This window comes from Physella acuta, unplaced genomic scaffold (genome assembly GCF_028476545.2).
Source record: "Physella acuta isolate Inbredline_101_S28 unplaced genomic scaffold, ASM2847654v3 ptg002378l, whole genome shotgun sequence".
Classification (NCBI taxonomy): Eukaryota; Metazoa; Mollusca; class Gastropoda; family Physidae; genus Physella; species Physella acuta.
Genome location: NW_026733869.1, coordinates 2,501 through 21,401, shown reverse-complemented (window position 1 = coordinate 21,401; position 18,901 = coordinate 2,501). Strand labels below are relative to the sequence as shown.

Below are 18,901 nucleotides of genomic sequence, written 5' to 3'. Positions count from 1 at the left end.
CTCTGTTTCTGTCTATATATTTAATTGTTTACAAAAAAAGTCTTATTTATTCTTTTATAAACTTATGTTTAAAAGTATGTTGTATCTATTCAAAGTTAGACCACATAACTTGATTTAAACAAATATTTGTGTTATCTAAAAAAATATGATGATGTTTTTTCAGACGTCTTGATGCTCACATCATCTTAATGAAAGGTCAAGTTCAGAGATGCCAACCCCAGCTTGCCAGGTTTCAGTGGCTACATGAAGACATCTTTACCCAAGCTGGCAGACAGCACTCACAGATGATCAACCCAGCCAGAGCAGCTGTCATGTCAGAAATGAAAAAGGTAATGGGGCTGGTTTAGGTAATGGGGCTATTCAATTGACGATATGGTTTAGGTAATGTGTCTATTAATTTATCTGGTTTAGGGAATGTAACTATTCAGTGTATCTGGTTTAGGTATTCAGTTGATCAGGTAATCAAATACTTATGTCTATACAGCTGTCTAATGATTGAATTATTTGTCTGTCCAGACTGCACAAGCTCTTCTGTCTCAGGAGTCAGTATTAACCTCATGCCAAGAGAGGTATAATCAGATGGAGGCAAGCATAAGCCAGAGGTTAAGATGGGCTGCTGGTGCTAATCCATCACTCAATGTTGTACTCACAAACTTTGAACAGTCAGCATTGTATCGCAAAAAATTTATAGAGGTAGGTATCAGTTCACTCTCTTCTTTTGATTTCTTCAGCTTTTAAAACCTGTCGAACAAGTTAATAGTAATAATAGTTATAAAATGTAAAAAGCTCAATGCACAAAATTAGTGAAGTTTGTTTAGGTAGCTTTCTCTTTATCATTTAGATGGGAAATTATTAATCTTTCTTTGAAAGTTTACATCTTATTACCTTTTAGAATTCCTTTCTTTAAAACTTTATATTCCCATGGTTTGATGAGTGTTCTTATTTCAAACCCTTTCTCATGCTACAAATTTTGTAGATTATAAACATTGTCTAAACTTTCTGAATAGGAGGAAAACAAAAGAGTGACTGAAGCTGGGAACCTGTGTCAAGGTATTCTGCATCTGGAGGCTTTGAGGACACAAACAATTGAGGCGTCTTCATCAGACACAAGCTTCCGTCAACTCCTCAACAAGTAAGATTTTATTTCCTTTCTCTAACTTTACACTAGCAATTCCAGATAACTGCTTTTCTAAATTTAATCCATAGTTGATAAAAATTTATAAATCCATTATAATTATCTTTAGTTTTTTTTAAAAGTTATGCTAATCAAAAATTGTGATACATCTTGTTGGAAAAAAATATAATTAAAATAATGGATTATCTTTGTAAACAATCTGATAATATTTAGAGCAGTTGTTCTTAACCTTTTTGGCGTACCGAAACCCATGAGTTTCATATACACATTCACTGAACCATTCTTAATAGTTATTTAGTCAGCACTTTCAAAGCTGATACTAAATCTTACGAGTCGGTTGTGTGTCTTGATCTCTGCCAAAACCCTGAGACTGACTCACCGAATACCTGGGGTTCGATTGAACCCAGGTTCAAAACCACTGATTTAGATTTAATTGTATTAACCCTTAAATAAGCTTTCTAATTCTGTTAAATTACATGTTAATTATTTGTTTAAAAAAAACTTTTTGTGTAGGTGCTCTGAATGTTGCATGATGCTGGAATCTACCTGCAGCTCTGTTACTGATCTGGAGCTGAGCATCATTAACATACAGGTGAGGTAGTTTTTAACACCATCATTTTATTTGCTGAGATTCTCTGCCAACGACAAACTTAGATCTAGAATTATTTCGCTCTGTTAAACTATTATTATAGTCAGTTAATTTTGATTAGAATAGTTTCTCTTTTAATCTATTATTATATCCAGTTAACAAGAGCTTTTTGTAGCTGCTAATCTGTTTCAGTGAAATCAGATGTAACCGTTAATAATTTCTTACAGCCATTAACTGATACAGAGAAGTCCGATTTAAACTGGATAAAAAAAGCCATGGATGCAGTAGACAATACTGTTAAAGACGCAAAGAAAAAACTGGAGCAGATAGCTATCAGTCTAGAAGAGTGTCAGGTATGTCATCAAAATTATCAGCACTATTTTGTGTTTGTTATTAAATTTTGATCTGTCCTCGTGACTCTTTTTATTTTAATATCTCATAGAACTTATTTAACATAAACATTCTGTTGACATTCTAGGCTTGTGGTTATTTTATAGGAATTGATTTGCCTTTTGTTAAAATGAATGTGCTAAACATTGACAGAGAAACATCAAAGAATCTGTGTCAGTGATTAAAGTCCATCTGTCCAGTCACCACAAACTCATGTCAGACATCAGGTCCATTCTAAAAACTCTGGCTAAGGTAGGTTTGGCAGCTGAGAAATTTTGGATTTCACTTCTTCTGTTTCATTTTTTATTTGTCTGATTTCATTAATTTTTGTTAACTCTTTATTCTTATAAGTAAATTTTATTAGTGTAGACCTAAATTACTTTTTTTATATTATTGTAAAAACTCAACTGAATATATTTAGTTGGAGGAACAAGATTACGGAGAGGAAGTCCAGCCTGGGGGGATCAGAGATTATTTAGCCCACTACAAAACCTTCTCAGAGAAGATCACAGCCATCCTGAAAACTGTGGTCAGTGATATGACCACCAGAGATGAGATGTCACAGAGTGTTGCTGACCTAGAGGAACTGAGGACACAGCTTGATTTGTAAGATCTTACACTTGTGTCAGATTTCACTGCAATAAACTATCTATACTTTTTAAAATGTTAGAACAAGACACTCACAAAGTTATAATAATACCTCAGAAACCTTACATTTATCACAAGCAATGTGGTCCATCCTACTCTGATGGGTACCTAACTCACGTTAGGGAAAGTAAAGGTGGCTGGGCATAGTGCTGACACACCATCCCTTCATATGCCGAGGTCACAGAAACAAGTGAACTACTTCACTTGCCCCATAGACCGTCAAGTTTGAAAGGGGAACTTTACTTTAATGTGGATTTCAATGACAAACCATAGTTTTATTTCTTTCTATGAAAATGATTATTTCTTAAATCATTTGGTCACAGCTTGATTCTAATCTAACATACAAATAAAGAGCATTTTATTTTGTTTCAGGATCTATGACAGTTTGTCAGAGTTTGCTCCATCTATAATGAGCACGAGCATGACATTGGAGCAGCAGAATGACCCAGCCTCAGGGGACGTAGACAACAAGAAGCTCCTGGACCCAGCAGTCCGGGCCATAATACAGACCAAAGAAAGGGACTCACCACCTTTACAGAACCTCAACAGTCCCATCAATCAGAGCACTGGTGTCAAGTTGCAAGGTATACAGCATGCACACTCTGTGTTATTTCCTTGATATAGTTATTGTAATAAATGGTGGAATATTGTGGTCCAGTTACTTAAATTTATTGTTTTATTTCTTGTTTAGCAAAGAAAGAGAAGGTTTCAAGGGATCCCAAGACAGGAAAAGGTAAGCTTGTTTCAATAGGTCAGCTAGATGATGGATTACTATATCAATCTCAGTTTATATTGTATTAAAGAAAAATAACAATGTGACTTAATATCAAGTATCTCAGTCAACATTTTTAGTTTCTCCTGTAAACTTGATGTCTTCATCAGCGAGCCTGTTTTTTTTTTTTTTTTTTTTTGACATGCAGGTGTAATCAAAAGAACCTGTATTTTGAAATTTTTATTTAAAATTTGCAGAAAATTTCACTACAAATGATTCTTTACAATAAACTAAAACAGGTGCTAATTGCTGCTTATGTTTTAGATCGTACAAGAAAAAAATCAGGGTTAGAAAAATGTATATTTTAATAAACCATCCACTTTTTATAATAGTAGTTAACTTTTTCTGTTTACATTCCAGCTGTCCAAGAAAGAAATTCCTATGCTGTTGGAGTGTGGAGGCGGGTGAAAATGAAACTAGAAGGCAGGGATCCTGATCCTAACAAAAGAATGAGCATAGCCGAACAGGTAGCTTTTCATTTTTCAAGTTCTTAGCATTTTCTTTACCAAATTCATATAATACATTTGGGTTTTTTTTATGATAGCTTGAGGCATGTAAGACTAAGTTAGCTTTAAAAAGGCATTTGGTAACAGCTTACATCAAAATATTCTGATGTAAACTTGAGTGCAAACTTATTATATCTTAGGTTGATTACATAATCAAGGAAGCCAAAAATCTGGACAATTTGGCTGTTCTCTATGAAGGCTGGACACCGTGGGTATGAGTTGGACAAGCACAGGCCAGACATGGCATTACGAGGATACATAGTCTAACAAGCAGAAGACAAGGGAGACAACCCATTGTCCTTCAGCAAAGATTTGAAAGGAAGAGTTAATGCATCATGTGCGACATTGACCCCCTGATATCCTACACAAAACTTGTGAGGCCATCAAGCTAGGGAGCTGCGGTGCACATTATGATTATCATGCGATGAGAAGGTTGAACTGAGACATGAACAGGGCCGGGGATACTAGCACAAGCAAGTTGGTAACTGCCTTGACTCCATTGTGGGTGAATCTTCCGTAGCATTGGGGAAAAAGATATTGAAGATAAAAACGTGCATGGTATGCCTCCAAGCAAAAACACTCTGGGTCTGTCCGATAGGCCCAAATCAAAGAGTGGCTTTGGGGGAAACCAGCACAGCAAGTCTCTTAATAACATCTTTTTCCTCCACTATCATATCTGTTGAAAAATATAAGTGCTGTTGTTGGTTATTTTTTTTTTAAGGGGGGGTGTGAAAGTTCAGCTGGAAGTCCTAATTACAATAATGGGGACTTAATATTGAGCTATAGATTGTTATTACATATCCTGTCTAAGAGACTGTCCCAGGTTAAGTAAACACCCAAATGAGATGTTACTTTTTTTTTTTGCTTTTTTTTTTTGTTTTAATGTTGTTGAACATGTGCAGTAAAACTTGATTGAACTACACACATGTAGTGTTGAATCAGTTCATTTTTTTCAAACATTTTTCGGTTGCATCTAATATTAATAATTATAATTTTCTTACAGCTTTATTAAGCTAATATCGTAGATTAAATAAAAACTAATACAGTGTATTAAAATATAGTCAAAATAGGTCCAACAATTATCAATATGGTTCATAATTTTAGTCAATCTTTTTTTTTATAGTGTATGTTAACAGAAGTATTTTTTTTTATTTGGAGTAACTTTATGATTTTATTTAAGAAAGTTTAGACGTGATTTATAGAAACTTATTTTATAAACAGCCAGGTTTTGATTTTGAACCCTAAAGTAATGTTTCAATATTTGTTTTGCTGATGTAGCATTCCCTGCTTATTTCATAGACTGCTTACAGTTAAACTGTCAGGGAAGGCTAAAGAATTTCATATCTGAAACTCATAGGTCTTAATCTAATAAAGTAGTAATTACCCTGATTGCGTTTTTTTTTTAATATTCAAATATTCCAATGCTTACTGCATGTTTAATTCCTGATGTGCTATTCTTCATTGTTAATTCCTGCTTCATAATTAATTATTTTTTTCGTAATTTAATTTTAATTTAAAAAATTTTGTTTTCAAAGGAGATACCTTAAATTTTCCAACCCCTTGGCATTGAAGATCTCCTGATTTCTAAACCTGGCATCACTTGATCTGATACAAATATTGAAAGGTGTTTGAATTCAGATGTGTGACAGTATAATCACTTAACATGAAATAAAAATCATTTGAAAACTAAAAGTGAAATGTTTTGATGAACTTAATCACTCTCTGACCCCAACCATCCAGTTTTCCCTTTAGTATTCTTTTACCTTTTCCTATTTTGTTGAATGTTCAAATATTATCACTGTTCCTTACAACAAAAACAGGTTGAAGCTCAGCTCATGTTTGTAGTTTAATGTTCATTTGATGCCAAATTCTCCTATAGAATTGAGAAGAAAAAACTTGCTTCTACTTCAGTTGATGTAGTTTTTCTAAATTTTTCATGGAACATTTAGCTATTAATTCGCCATTTTTAACAGGTATATTAACACCTGAAATCTAGCTTAATTTTCTCATTCGTTATTTTTAATTACCCATTACACAGGTCTTAGTACACCTTGCATTAGCCATTATAACAGGTCTAGCTACACATAAAATCTAGTAAATTTGTATTAATAAAACACTGATACATTTTCTAGATGAAATTTGGTGTTAGACAATACATGAAGCCTTAACAATTTTATTTTGTATCAAGTCAGTGTATTTTAAGTTTAGGATCATTTTAGTAAACATAACCTATCTACAGAGATTACAGTAGTTATATCTTTAAGTCAGTCTGATAACTAATTGAAATAATTGTTTTTTAATTAAGCTTGTTTATGAACAATTATTTTTCATGAAAATAAAATAATTTTTTTTTTAAAATTTAACACACAGCCAAAGTTAAATATTCAGATGAATTTTTTTATATGCTTTAAAGTTACTGTTTACTTAATTTGTTTATTATTTCAGTTGTTTATTAAATTTAAGAGAGGTCAAAAGTCAATGTAACACAAATACAAAGTATAGCCTGCTCTCTGCTTACTACAGTTTTTCATTATCTTATTTGTATTCTGTAACCATGTAATTAGTGTTGTGGCAATTAAAATTTGAACTCTAAAATTGTTTGTTTCAATGTATTCTTTCACTAAAACCGTTGTAACTGTCTACTCTGATGGTGCAAGGTGTCTTACAGAAGAGATATTATTTTACATGCCTGGCCATTTGATTACTAATTATATTTTAACATTTACCATAAATGAACTAATTATTTTGTGAATAATGATAGATTTCATTGAAGGAGGTAACTCAGCAACTGTCACTCCCAGTGCTTCACAAAGTATAATGTCATAACTTAAGAAAGAACTGTAGGTACACTATAAAAACAAGGGAAAAAACTCAATGTAAAGATATTTTTATAATGTGGTTTATTATGATAGAGATTCTTGAAGTACATATTTTCTTTTATGTATATTGTTAGATATAGACACAGTCAAATCACAAGAAGTACAGCAGATTAAATACTGGTTAGGTCAAAATAATTATAAAGTTTGGTAGCAAAAACATCTTTAACAGTTGATATTTTAAAGTTTGTGGTGCAATAAATGGAGGATGGGGTGTAGATGAGGGTCAGCTTATTTTACATAAGTCAGTGTTAATCATATGAACACATAGAAGAGCTTTTACTTCTTAATGTATATGTGTAAGAAAATAACACATTAGACTTGCTTTTTAACATTGCTGTGAAGGTTAGACATTATTCATTTATGATATCTACATAAGGGAGGAAGTGGGGGAAAAGCACATTAATGAGGGTGCTTTGATTGAGGGGGGGGGGGGGGGGGGGGTCATCTGGACATCCACATGTTACTTAGTGTTAAACAATTCATCTGCATAAAAAATGAATACATTGAAACAAGTGTTTTTTTTATAAACCCCAGCTCAGCTGGTAATAAATTCACAGGTTCCTTATTTATTAAATTTAACACCTTTTATGTAAGTGACAGATGAAGGAAACAGAAAAAATAGGGGCCATGAACCCAATGTGACCTTACAACATTATAATGCTGTACAGAAAATAATGTTTAAAACCTTTCCTTCCATAAAAAATATGTTTGATATTGATATGATGCATCTGGTTGTTAAGCCTACAGAAAAAAATATTTTTTGTGGACATCAAAAAATGGATGACCCCATACTAAATAATTTTCAGTCTAATTTTAAACACATTAGCATTTCCTTCTAAATAAAAAATCATGAGAGAACTGATCAATGCTTTTTTATTGTAATACTGTTGTAGAAAGATTATTTACAATTCTTAATACCAGACCTAATTTAAAACAAGAGGGGTTTATGTATAAGCTGTTGTCTTGCACTATGCAACACCCTGTTGCCAGATATAAAAGCATTCTCAGGTTGCCATGCTGGTCCTTTATCTTTTCCTAAAATAAATTTAAAAAAAAAAAGTCAACAGATATGGTCTGTTTTTAGGAAGACATTTTTTTTTATTCTGGAGCAATAGAAAGTATTAATGTTTATAACATTTAAAAAAATGTATCTATACAATTGGTAAGATCATAAGATGGGGAAACAAAAAAAAAAATACTACTCAAATGGGGAGGGAAAGTCAGAGTTGCTTATACAGCTTAAGATTGTAGGTCACAACTGAGTTTAGTAAGTTCATTTGGGTACTCAAGTCAAATGCATGGAAAGTTGGTAAGCAAGGCAATGTGCTTTGGCCAAAGAATGGGTGAACTCTTTGTTCAGCTTGATCAGGTAAGCAAGAGTACTTAAAAAATTACTGTGTACTAAATGGGAGCTTGGCAACCAGATGGTCTTATGGAAGTTCATAAAATTCAGAACCAGGTAACCTAAAATAAAAACAACTGGCAAACTGAAGAGTAAATCATGAAATACCTGTGATAATGTCATATTGTTGTCTAACTGGATACTCCCTGGCAACCCCAGGACCTCTTAAGAGCCCAAGTTTGTTATGAACTCTATTATACTGTGACCAGTAGCTACAGGGACTTGAATCAGGCATGATTACTTCTTTGAGTTTCCCTCCCTCATTTTGGTTGAGTTTATTGGTTAAAGATAACAAATGCAGTCTATTTGCCTAGAAAATTAAAGTAGTAATACATCAGAAACTGATTTCCCTGTTTCAAATAGTTTAAGAAATTTAATGAAAACAAAAAAATACTAAACATTTGTTAAGGCTTATATAAAATGTATGGGATGGAGTGGTCTAGGGGTAGAGAGCTGGACTGCTAACCCGTAAATCTCGTGTTCGAATCCGGGTTCAAGTCAGTAGACCGTCCCTGAGTCCACCCAACTCTGATGGGTACCTAACTCACGTTAGGGAAAGTAAAAGCGGCTGGGCATAGTGATGACCACACTATCTCTTCATATGCCGAGGTCACAGAAGCAAGTGAACTCTACTTCATTTGCCCCATAGACCGTCAGGTTTCAAAAGGAAACTACTTTTATATAAAATGTAGAAATTAATCAATAATTTATTCTAATATTGTGTAAAATTACAGAAAAATTATGGATTAAAGCTATATTTAATATAACTTACAGATTCAGTAGGTTTCTGTCTATATGTCGTCATTGTTTCTGAACGAAAATGATCTGGCTCTTTATCTGTGCCAAAAACTATTTGTGACCGATGCATTGATGGACAAGGTGTAGGTCTATCAGCAGGCTTCAAGTCAGTTCTACCACTAAAAAACTGAGGTTAAATATAGTAAATATTACTATAGCAACTTATTAAAACACACTGAAAAATTACCATACATGGATAAGATTATAATATTTGTATGGAATAAAAGAAATGTTTGAAAAAAATGATTGTGCTAAGGGGTCATCCATTTAAGATGTCCACAAAAATTTCATATTTTAGACCCCCTTCCGCCGTCCACATGCATCCACTTTCAACACCCCCCCTCCCCCCCCCCCCCCAAGTGGACATAGACAAACACTTAGTAGATCTCGCAAAACATACTATCAATTTTCTATTTTTATAACATGATTTGTGTACCTAATAACTGATATATAGATTTAAAATTTTTTATAATTGTTATTATTAGGCCTAAATATCAAAAGTAGAATCTAGCAGTGTCTTTATTTAACACAAGCAATGTCCTCTTAATTTCACTTTTTACAAGCAGGTTACGAGTTTTATGGTTCTTTTAAAATGTTAATATTTCAACATTAAGTTCAACGTGTGGACGTCCGCATGGACCCGATCCTCCCCCTTCCAGTCCACAATAGTCAATTTATTCGGACCCCCCCTCTGTGTGGACGTCATTAATGGATGATCCCTAAGTTTCTTCTTTCTCATGTCAAGGAAACTTGTAAACATGCATGGACTTTGTTTAAAATGAAAAGGTCCCATACCATTTTTTTTGTTTAGACTGCATTTAAATAATTTAGACCAATGGTATTGCTTAGTAGTATGACTTAATATCACTGCTGATACTTAATGCCAGCAACTCTTAAAATAAACCCATTAAAGTAAAAAAATAAAATTAACCAAGTTTTTACCTGTTTTGTTGTGGTTGTATAGTCTGGTGACCAGGGAGGCTTGGCTATTGTTAGTGTGCTTCTATGCATTGCTCGCACACCTTTAACTGATTTTGTGGGAGCAGATGATGATCTTTGTTCATTATAAAAAGCTCGGTGGCAGTAAGGCTCATGTATAACTGGGTAATGGCAACCATCTTCAGTGAGAAGTGTTGTAGCGGTTTTACCTTGGCCATGTAGAATTCTAGAGTCAAACATTGTATCTGAAGTTGATGCCATGAAGTTTTCAACAAGGGTGTAAGCTACTCAGTAACATGTAGGCTAATGTACTCAGTAAATGTAGACAATGTTCATGTAGTAGTTCAAATTCAAACTAGTAGAATCTATATATTCTATTAGTATTCTAGTCGATACTTATTAAGCATTAGTAATTAGATCTAATTAGATCTAAAACTAGAATCTATATGATGTGGTAAATTAAAAATTAATAACTAGTCAACAAGGCCTAAATTAAAATTAATAATAATAAAAATTTCTTATTTTAATATTTTTCATCAATCAAAACCACAAGAATGAAAAATATCAGCTCTTGTATTTTTATGACTGTTGAATAACTTGGATAGCGAAAACTATCTATCGAGTTTTTCAAATTTAATAAATGAGTACGGTATACGCAGATACTGCATTAGTCTCAAGACAGAATTTAGTTGTTACGTGATAGATCTAGATCTAGTAGACATCGTTTCGGTCGATGAACAACATAAGACGCTTTGAATGCTTTCGAAAATTAAAATAGTCCTAAAATAATAATTTATATGAATAAATGTTTTTGTTACCATTGCTTTTAAAGGTACATAAACAAAATTATAAACGTTTCCAAATCGTTTTAGTTTGCTTAACAGTAAATAAACTAAACTATTTTATATAATTGAAATCTCGCTAGCAACAGAATAGACCGCGTATGTATACAATTCCATATGCAATATTGCGATTAAAATTTTAGATAACTTCGGAAAACAAATAATCAGAACAAGCCTAGATCTAGATCTAAATGTCTGCTCTAAATCATTGACAATCTGCCTAGACTTTCTAAATTTAGGTCTAGATCTAGATCTAGAAAGTCTAGACAGATCTAGATAGTCTACATCTAGACTAGATCTATAATATTGTATTGAATCTTTTTCCTCTATTTTTTTTTTTTTGCACCAAAACTAACATAGTAGATCTGGATCTATTTTTTTTTTACTTTAAAAAAAAAAAGTTGTTAATTAAAGAAACGTAAGATTCCTAAAAAAATAAATGCCTAAATACTACTAGAATCTGGATCTAAATATATTATTAACTAAATAGATCTAGAGAATCTAGATCTATAAGTATAGTTATGATAATTATAAATAGTCTGTAAATTGGACCCTTTATTATAGGCAATTAATTGACCAAATTAAATATTAATGTCATTGCATGAAATTTATATAGGCCTAGTAAATATATATACTTTTAACAGTGTCCGCCCCCCCCCCCCCGAAAAAAGTGTACCGCCCCCCCCCCCCCCCGAAAATTTCAAGTGCCCCCCCCCCCCCCCCCCAAAGAAAAAAGTCTGGAAGAAACACTGGGGACGGGAGTTGAGATACTAGTGTTACTAAGTAGGCCTACATAAGTGCTAAGAACGTGTACTAAAACCACATACTTTTTGTTTTACAAAAAAAAAAGGGAATTACACAAACAACTAAACATGTGTACCAAAAAAAATGAACATGCTTAATTAAAAAAAAACCTGCCCCGGGTGAGGATCGAACTCACGACCTTCAGATTGCTCGGAATTGTGTGATTATGAGACTGACGCGCTACCTACTGCGCTACCGAGGCTTGCAGTAATATGGGGAATACTGCTTATCCACTTTTATTTTAGGCTGTAGCATAAACTATGAACGATTCCTAATGTCTATATAGCCCTAAAAGTAAGCCTGTAATAAAATGTTACACCATTCAGACGAAAAAGTCCATTGCGTATAGGGACCATTGAGTACGGGGCATCAGCCAGTCAGCCATTTTGTTTTGTCTCTTACTATATTAGACTATAGGTTATAACCTTTGCATGTTCGAAAATTAGGCCGCACTTTCCCTACTGAACTTCTCCATGTTGCTTTTTTCGTTTGGCGCATGTGATATTCAATGTTTCTTTCAGGCATCTCCCCCACCCCCGAACCCCTCCAAACGCAATATAATTTCTATAGAAAATATATACTTTTACCTGTTGACGCCCCCTACCCCGGACATTTTATTCCGCCCCCCCCCCCCCTCACCAGAAAATTTCAAGAGCCCCTGGAGAAAAAAATCTGAAAGAAACACTACTCTTATATTTAAGCTGATGACTCAACCATCTCTATCCTCTGTGTCTGATGACTACCGAATATCGCATGAGTTCAATGATGGTTCCTAAAACTCCTAACTAAGATGATATTTGGCTTAAAGCAGTTTCCTCCCCCACTCCCCGTAAATTTCAAATGCCCCCCCCCCCTCCCCGGAGAAAAAAGTCTGGCTAAAAGATTCGTTAAAATGACCCAGGAATATGTCAAGGAATGCTTCTAGCTTCATTTTCTATTACATTGGTTGGTGGCTTTCTAACATCAAGAAGACAATAGGCACTTACAAATACGTATGGGGCTACATTATTTATAAATGCATGCTACTTCATTTTAGTAGTAAGCCTAAGTTACATGATTTTCATAGTTTTCTAGTGCATAGGCCTACTTAAATATAAGTTTTAGCTAGTTGTCCTAATCTATTCTTACGTCTTCGAAGCAATCTGCATCATTTGCGAATCCACATCCCATAGGCGAACTATCCTTCTCCCTTATATATATATATATATATATATATATATATATATATATATATATATATATATATATATATATATATATATATATATATATATATATATATATATATGTTACGGTCAAAGCCCGAAGTGCGGCCAAAGCGCGGATTGGCCGGCCAATCCGCGCATTGGCCGGCTCTCTTGGCCAAAGCCCGAAGAACTGAGCACTAAGATCGTATTTCGTACATTGGCCGGCCAATGCGCGCACTGGCCGGGACGTACTGGCCAAAGTCCGAAGCGCTTAAATTTGACAGCGTATTTTGTACATTGGCCGGCCAATGCGCGCACTGGCCGGGATGTCCTGGCCAATGTTCTATCTAGACTAAGTTGTGATCGCATTTTCATTACTCTGGGTAATTTTCATTGAGAGTAACGTATTGCTTAGCTCTTGTTTGTATAGCATTCTATATGCAAGGCGACATGGATCAAAAGGGCCGTCAGACCATGAGACAAAACATAGCAGATGTCTGTCAAAAGAAAAAAAAATGTAACTCCATGTTAGTTTCCATATATGGGCTCTTGATAAAATAGTTACTGAGGAAGATCTTGAGAACATTGAACAAGAAATGGAGTTTGCCATAAATGCAACGACATCCTCAGCTAACACATCTACTACCGTGGCGGAACGTCCAGACCAGTTGCGTGACAATAATGTGGCCAACAGATTCTGTATAGTTTGTGAAAAACATTGTAGTGTAGCTCATTCTTTTGGATCCTGTGGCAACGATGTCCATGCTATTTGTGGAATACCCAATGAAGCAGACGAAGGGTACGGAGGGAACATTACCTGCAGATTGTGTCACAACAAACAAGACATCATGGAACACAGATCAGCAGCTCATACTGGCTTGCAAACTCAAGGTGCTAAGATGCTTAAAACATCAAATACAAAATTTAAAGATGGTGAAGTGGGTGACAATGTACGCATCCGTTTTCCAGATGTTGACAGAGGTCACGGTGATCCCCGAAGCGTGATTGCAGTTGTCATTAGCGTCGAGGGCGGTTTCTACAAATTAGGAACGGAACATGGTGTTCTAAAACAACTGTATGCTAGAAGTGAGTTTTCAATTCTCCACGAAAAACTGCTCTTATTGTCGTCAGTTGGCACTGAGGAAAAATCACTACGAGCCATCGCATCTTCACAATCATTGACTGGGGGCCAAGACTACACTCGCTGCAATTGCACAACTAAGTGCACAACAAATCGCTGCAAGTGTAAATATAACAAGCTGCTATGTAATTCTAAATGCCATAAAAGTTCAACTTGTTGTAACAAGTGATAATATTGATTGATTGAGACTATAATACAATAAAATATTTGAATGTTTTTGTCATTTGGTTTAATGAATAATCAATAAAGACTTAATTTCATGATCCTTACGGCATTAAAAAAAAAACAAAATCTGCGCATGATCTTCTAATTCGGACTTTGGCATGTCGTCCCTAGCCAGATGATCTTCTAATAAAGACTTTGGCCGGTCCACCATGGCCAGACCGCGGACTGGCCGGCCAAAGGCCGAAATCAAGAGCTATTTCAGACTTTGGCCGGTCCACCATGGCCAGTCTGCGGATTGGCCGGCCAAAGGCCGAAATCAAGCAAAGTTTCGGACTTTGACCGACCTATGGGAGGCGATATTGGCCAATGCGCGGATTGGCCGGCAAATCCTAGCATTGGCCGACCAATCCTAGCATTGGCCGACTTCGGGCTTTGACCGTAACATATATATATATATATACAATTCTCTTAATGGAGATCATGCGAGACACCACGTAAACGCACGCCGTTACTCCCTCGCTCTCTAGGTACATAGCTACCACCCCCACCCCCACCAGTCTAGTTAGGGGAATCGTCCTTCACGAGCTACTGATAGTGTTTTAAAGCAAATATTTTCAGTCGCAGCATTGGTAGTGTCGAATTCACAAATTATGAACTACTGAAAAGTAGAAAATAAAACAACTAAATTGCGGCGTATGCTACGCCGCGGGTCGGCTTGTTTCTTCTATTAGTCTGCTAAGCTGAGTGGTTAATCGTTTTTCTAGTGTTCATTTTTTACAACGGCTGGCTGGTTACAATAAAACCATCTACAAAAAACTATATAGTCGTCTAGGGCTAATGAAACACGCTGTTGTCAAATAGTGTACGTGATCTGATACATGCCTGAAATTGAAAGCAACTCTCAAAAGTAGCATTAAAAACATATGCCCCGGGTGAGGATCGAACTCACGACCTTCAGATTGCTCGTTATTGTGTGATTATGAGACTGACGCGCTACCTACTGCGCTACCGAGGTTTGTGTTACAACTTCCAACGTATTTTACAAATTCAAATATAAAGTGGTCGTAACGCAGACTATAAAACAACGTTGCAAAATCGTTTAAAATAAACTCCCTGCCTACATCGATTTAGAAATAAAACAACTTCTTAGTACAACTAAATTTCAGTCTATAACACGGAAAAGTTTAATAAGACAAAATAACTCAATTAGGAGTTTAATAAAAAAAAAAGTACTTGCCCCGGGTGAGGATCGAACTCACGACCTTCAGATAGCTCCTGATAGTATTAGATTATGAGACTGACGAGCTACCTACTGCGCTACCGAGGCTTACATTAATAATAATATCGTATTATTGAATCTGTCAGTTATAGATCTAGTTAGAGTAATTTTCACATATCTGTGCATATCTTATGTCCTTCATTTTGGTGCTTCGAATTTAATTTTAGTTATTTGTTTACTGTTTAATGTCATTTAACATTAAATTCGTATAGTGTTTTATCTTTTCGTGGATCTTGGTCGGTGGTAAAATGTCCCGTTTTAAGCCTCTTATAATACTTACATTGTTAGTTTCAGGCCTAATTACGTGTAACAAATAAAATACTTAAAAAAAACTTTTAAAAAAACCACGTTTTTCTTGTGGACTAAAAAGTAGAAAATAAATTTTCATACATTTGATGACAAAAAACGTGGGTACGTTCACCATCAAATTTCCCGACCCATCTGCCCGACCCACGTTTTTTGTCATCAAATGTATGAAAATTTATTTTCTACTTTTTAGTCTACAAGAATTTTTTAAAAAGTTTTTTTTAAGTATTTTATTTTCTCCTTTTTAGTCCGTTGCTACACATGAAAAACGTGTTTTTTAAAAAAGTTTTTTATATAGTTTATTTTCTACTTTATCTAATGACTTGATTAAGTATGAATTGACAAAGTGTTTATAAATACACGGACTAAAAAAATCTTGAGCGACCAGGATTCGAACCTGGGTTGTCGCGGCCACAACGCGAAGTACTAACCACTATACGATCACGGCCAGCGCGCTCACATCGATTGGGGCCGAAGTAACTGTGTCAACAAGCCTCCAGTCTTGTCGGTATCTTTAGAAATCATGTCCTCAATTTTATGGTCCTTTGGGCGTAATTAAATTAAGCTAATTACGGTCTCTAATTGCTAGTTTTTATGATTGCATCTGAAATTGTTAGGCGAAAGTAACCTGCATGCCAAATTTCAGATCTATAGAGCAATCAGAAGTGGGCTAATTTTCGATGTCAATTTTAACAACAAACACATCCACGCGAAGCTGAGTTAATAAAAACGTGTTAAAAAAAAACTACAGTTTTAAAACAAAGATCTAAAAAATAACAAGTAAAGTTCGAACCTGAGGGAAAGTGTGGTCAGAACTATGTCCAGCGGCCTTCACTTTACATAACGTGAACTCATCAGAGCTGGATGGACTAAGGAACATTGTAATGACTTGAACCCAGATTCGAACTCGAGACTTTCGGGTTAGTAGTCTAGGGCTCTAGCGTTAGCCACGCCCCCCCCCCCCCCTCCCCTCCTAAAAATCACAATCCTACCAATATTATCCGATAAGGATTTAGTTTTAAGCAACAAAATGTCGTAAGGATTATGTGGAGTTTCTGTCTCTATCATTTATTTGCAACAGGTCTTGAATTGACAAGCCAGACACAGTTACTGTAACAATACATCTAGTTACTATATATTATATACTGTAACAATAGACTGGGTCGTGTAACATGCGATCAAGAGCCATCGTGTAACAGGTGTTTTACCATATGTTACATCGATATTTTAAATCAAATGGCGTTATTTAGTTAGCGCATCCCTTTTTAAAGGGGCAAAAAGTTACCAAAGTGCAAATCTAGTTACCAAACCTTAATTTAACGGAAATAAGTTAGTAGTGATGCCTTTTACAACAATATCAACACTAATGACATCTTTTCCTTGCTAAAATTCCATGGGGTTTTGGTAATCAACAGTTACGTTATGGGGCGTAAAACAAATCAAATTTTTTGCAGCAAATAAAGTTTTGTGCATTTGGAAAAGTAACTATTTAAATGCATTGGCCTCTAAAGTCAAGCAAGCCTTTGCAACCACGCAAAAACTAAGGTGATCGAAGAAAATATCCTCCAAGACCAAATGCAGACTTTTCAAAAGTAATGTCCTTTTAGCGTCATACTGTATGGCAGTGAATACTGGTAACAACCGCCACCAGTAGATAACTGGACTCTCCAAACAAAGTGCTTGTGAAAGATATAAGGCATCCAATGGCCTAACACAGTGTTTCCCAAACTTTTTCGAGTGGCGACCCCCTTTTATAAAAAAAAAGTGACCCGAGAACTATAAAGTCCAAATTAGTGTGTTTCCTTGGTGAAAGCTTCCTGTTTGATCAAATCTCTTATGTTTGCAACTAGCTTCATGCCGACGAAATTACTCCATATCTTTTTCGGGTGTTCCGAATGACTCGTCGCAAAATGACGTTTAGCTTTGAAAGCTTTATAGACTCATAACTGAGAACAACTTTTTCCAGTACGCATTGTTTCTTCTGTATTCCATTTCCAGTGATGTTAGTAAAGCCGAATTTCAGATAGTTTTCTAAATATTTGTGTTTATTTTTCATTGCCAGGGTTTAGCCTACCAGTCGGCGACCCCACAGAAAGCCCTTCGCGACCCCCAGTTTGGGAACCCATGGCCTAACACCATCTCAAATGATAAATTACTAGGAGAGATGGAAATGGAAGCAGTTTCCGAAATAATTGAAAAAAGAAGATGGCGATGGATGATGCACGTCTTAAGAATGAATCCATAAGATAGCGCAAGAACGGGACGAATCAAGGCAAAAGTAAACAGGGAAAGCCAAGGTAGACGTGGAGACACACAGCGGGGAAGCAGCTGGCAGAGGTAGAACTGCTGTCATGGGGAACTGACAGGAAAATTGCCGGTGACCGACAAAAGTGGAGGGAGCTTTCTCTGGCGGCCGCATGTGTCTTGGGCACAAAAAGGAAAATATGATGATGACATTGGAATGTACCTAAAGATTCCATCCAAGTAGACCCTCTTATTTTTAATTACAATCTCTTGTCAGTATTGCACCTACTTATAGGGCCTACTACCTCGTTTGCTTTAATTTCCACTTCTGTCGTCTTAGTCTGTCAACAGATCGCGTGGATGTGACAGCAACATTTTCTGATTGTATGGACAGGAATTATTTCCTTGAAGCACAAGACTAACAAAACTTTTAAAAAAATAAAAAATAAACAGGTTGAATAAGTGAGCCAGTTGAAACAAAAATTGCCCCGAGTGAGGTTCGAACTCACGACCTTCAGATCGCTCTATCTGCTGAGATTATGAGACTGACGCGCTACCTACTGCGCTACCGAGGCTTGAAAGCTGTTTTACATAAAACCTTGAGTTCACTAATAAATTATATTACCTCATAAAGTTGGTTTTCTGAAATCGGCAAGACGTGTGTGTGTATATATATATATATGTGTGTGTGTGTGTGTGTGTGTGTGTGTGTGTGTGTGTGGTGAAGGAGGGCAAAGTTTAGAAGGGGGGGGGGTGAAATAATTCGTAAAATATTTTCCTCGGATGCGTTAATTCGTGTCATTGTCGCCCTTGTACAACTCCCTGAGCCTGAACAGGTGAGCTAAAATGTTCAGGTTTCTAATTCACAAAACCTG

The 18,901-nt window shown here is 35.5% G+C and overlaps 2 protein-coding genes and 4 non-coding genes across 6 annotated transcripts in view; 1 reads left to right on the top strand and 5 right to left on the bottom strand.

The window, feature by feature from the left end:
• LOC131933147 (serine/threonine-protein kinase SMG1) overlaps positions 1-6,629 on the top strand; it is a 35,186-nt gene extending 28,557 nt beyond the window's left edge. Inside the window, exons 66-76 of the mRNA XM_059289948.1 lie at positions 164-329; positions 517-693; positions 1,008-1,132; positions 1,649-1,727; positions 1,952-2,077; positions 2,268-2,366; positions 2,536-2,720; positions 3,135-3,346; positions 3,454-3,495; positions 3,895-4,001; positions 4,181-6,629. Of these exons, the coding sequence (XP_059145931.1) occupies positions 164-329; positions 517-693; positions 1,008-1,132; positions 1,649-1,727; positions 1,952-2,077; positions 2,268-2,366; positions 2,536-2,720; positions 3,135-3,346; positions 3,454-3,495; positions 3,895-4,001; positions 4,181-4,258 (1,396 nt within the window). The 3' untranslated portion in view covers positions 4,259-6,629. The remainder of the gene's footprint in view (positions 1-163; positions 330-516; positions 694-1,007; positions 1,133-1,648; positions 1,728-1,951; positions 2,078-2,267; positions 2,367-2,535; positions 2,721-3,134; positions 3,347-3,453; positions 3,496-3,894; positions 4,002-4,180) is intronic.
• A 729-nt stretch (positions 6,630-7,358) lies between these two features.
• On the bottom strand, positions 7,359-10,792 carry LOC131933146 (uncharacterized). Its single transcript, XM_059289947.1, has 4 exons — positions 10,062-10,792; positions 9,094-9,246; positions 8,430-8,631; positions 7,359-7,954 (listed from the first exon to the last, which is right to left on the bottom strand). The coding sequence occupies exons 1-4, from the start codon at positions 10,317-10,319 to the stop codon at positions 7,848-7,850; spliced, it is 720 nt and encodes a 239-aa protein (XP_059145930.1). The 5' UTR covers positions 10,320-10,792; the 3' UTR covers positions 7,359-7,847.
• A 1,023-nt stretch (positions 10,793-11,815) lies between these two features.
• On the bottom strand, positions 11,816-11,906 carry Trnam-cau (transfer RNA methionine (anticodon CAU)). The gene is given in 2 exon segments: positions 11,816-11,851; positions 11,870-11,906. It is a non-coding gene; the product is annotated as a tRNA-Met (tRNA).
• Positions 11,907-15,121: 3,215 nt separating this feature from the next.
• On the bottom strand, positions 15,122-15,212 carry Trnam-cau (transfer RNA methionine (anticodon CAU)). The gene is given in 2 exon segments: positions 15,122-15,157; positions 15,176-15,212. It is a non-coding gene; the product is annotated as a tRNA-Met (tRNA).
• Positions 15,213-15,431: 219 nt separating this feature from the next.
• Trnam-cau (transfer RNA methionine (anticodon CAU)) lies at positions 15,432-15,524 on the bottom strand. The gene is made up of 2 exons: positions 15,488-15,524; positions 15,432-15,467 (listed from the first exon to the last, which is right to left on the bottom strand). It is a non-coding gene; the product is annotated as a tRNA-Met (tRNA).
• A 2,986-nt stretch (positions 15,525-18,510) lies between these two features.
• Trnam-cau (transfer RNA methionine (anticodon CAU)) lies at positions 18,511-18,601 on the bottom strand. The gene is given in 2 exon segments: positions 18,511-18,546; positions 18,565-18,601. It is a non-coding gene; the product is annotated as a tRNA-Met (tRNA).
• Positions 18,602-18,901: the final 300 nt, after the last annotated feature.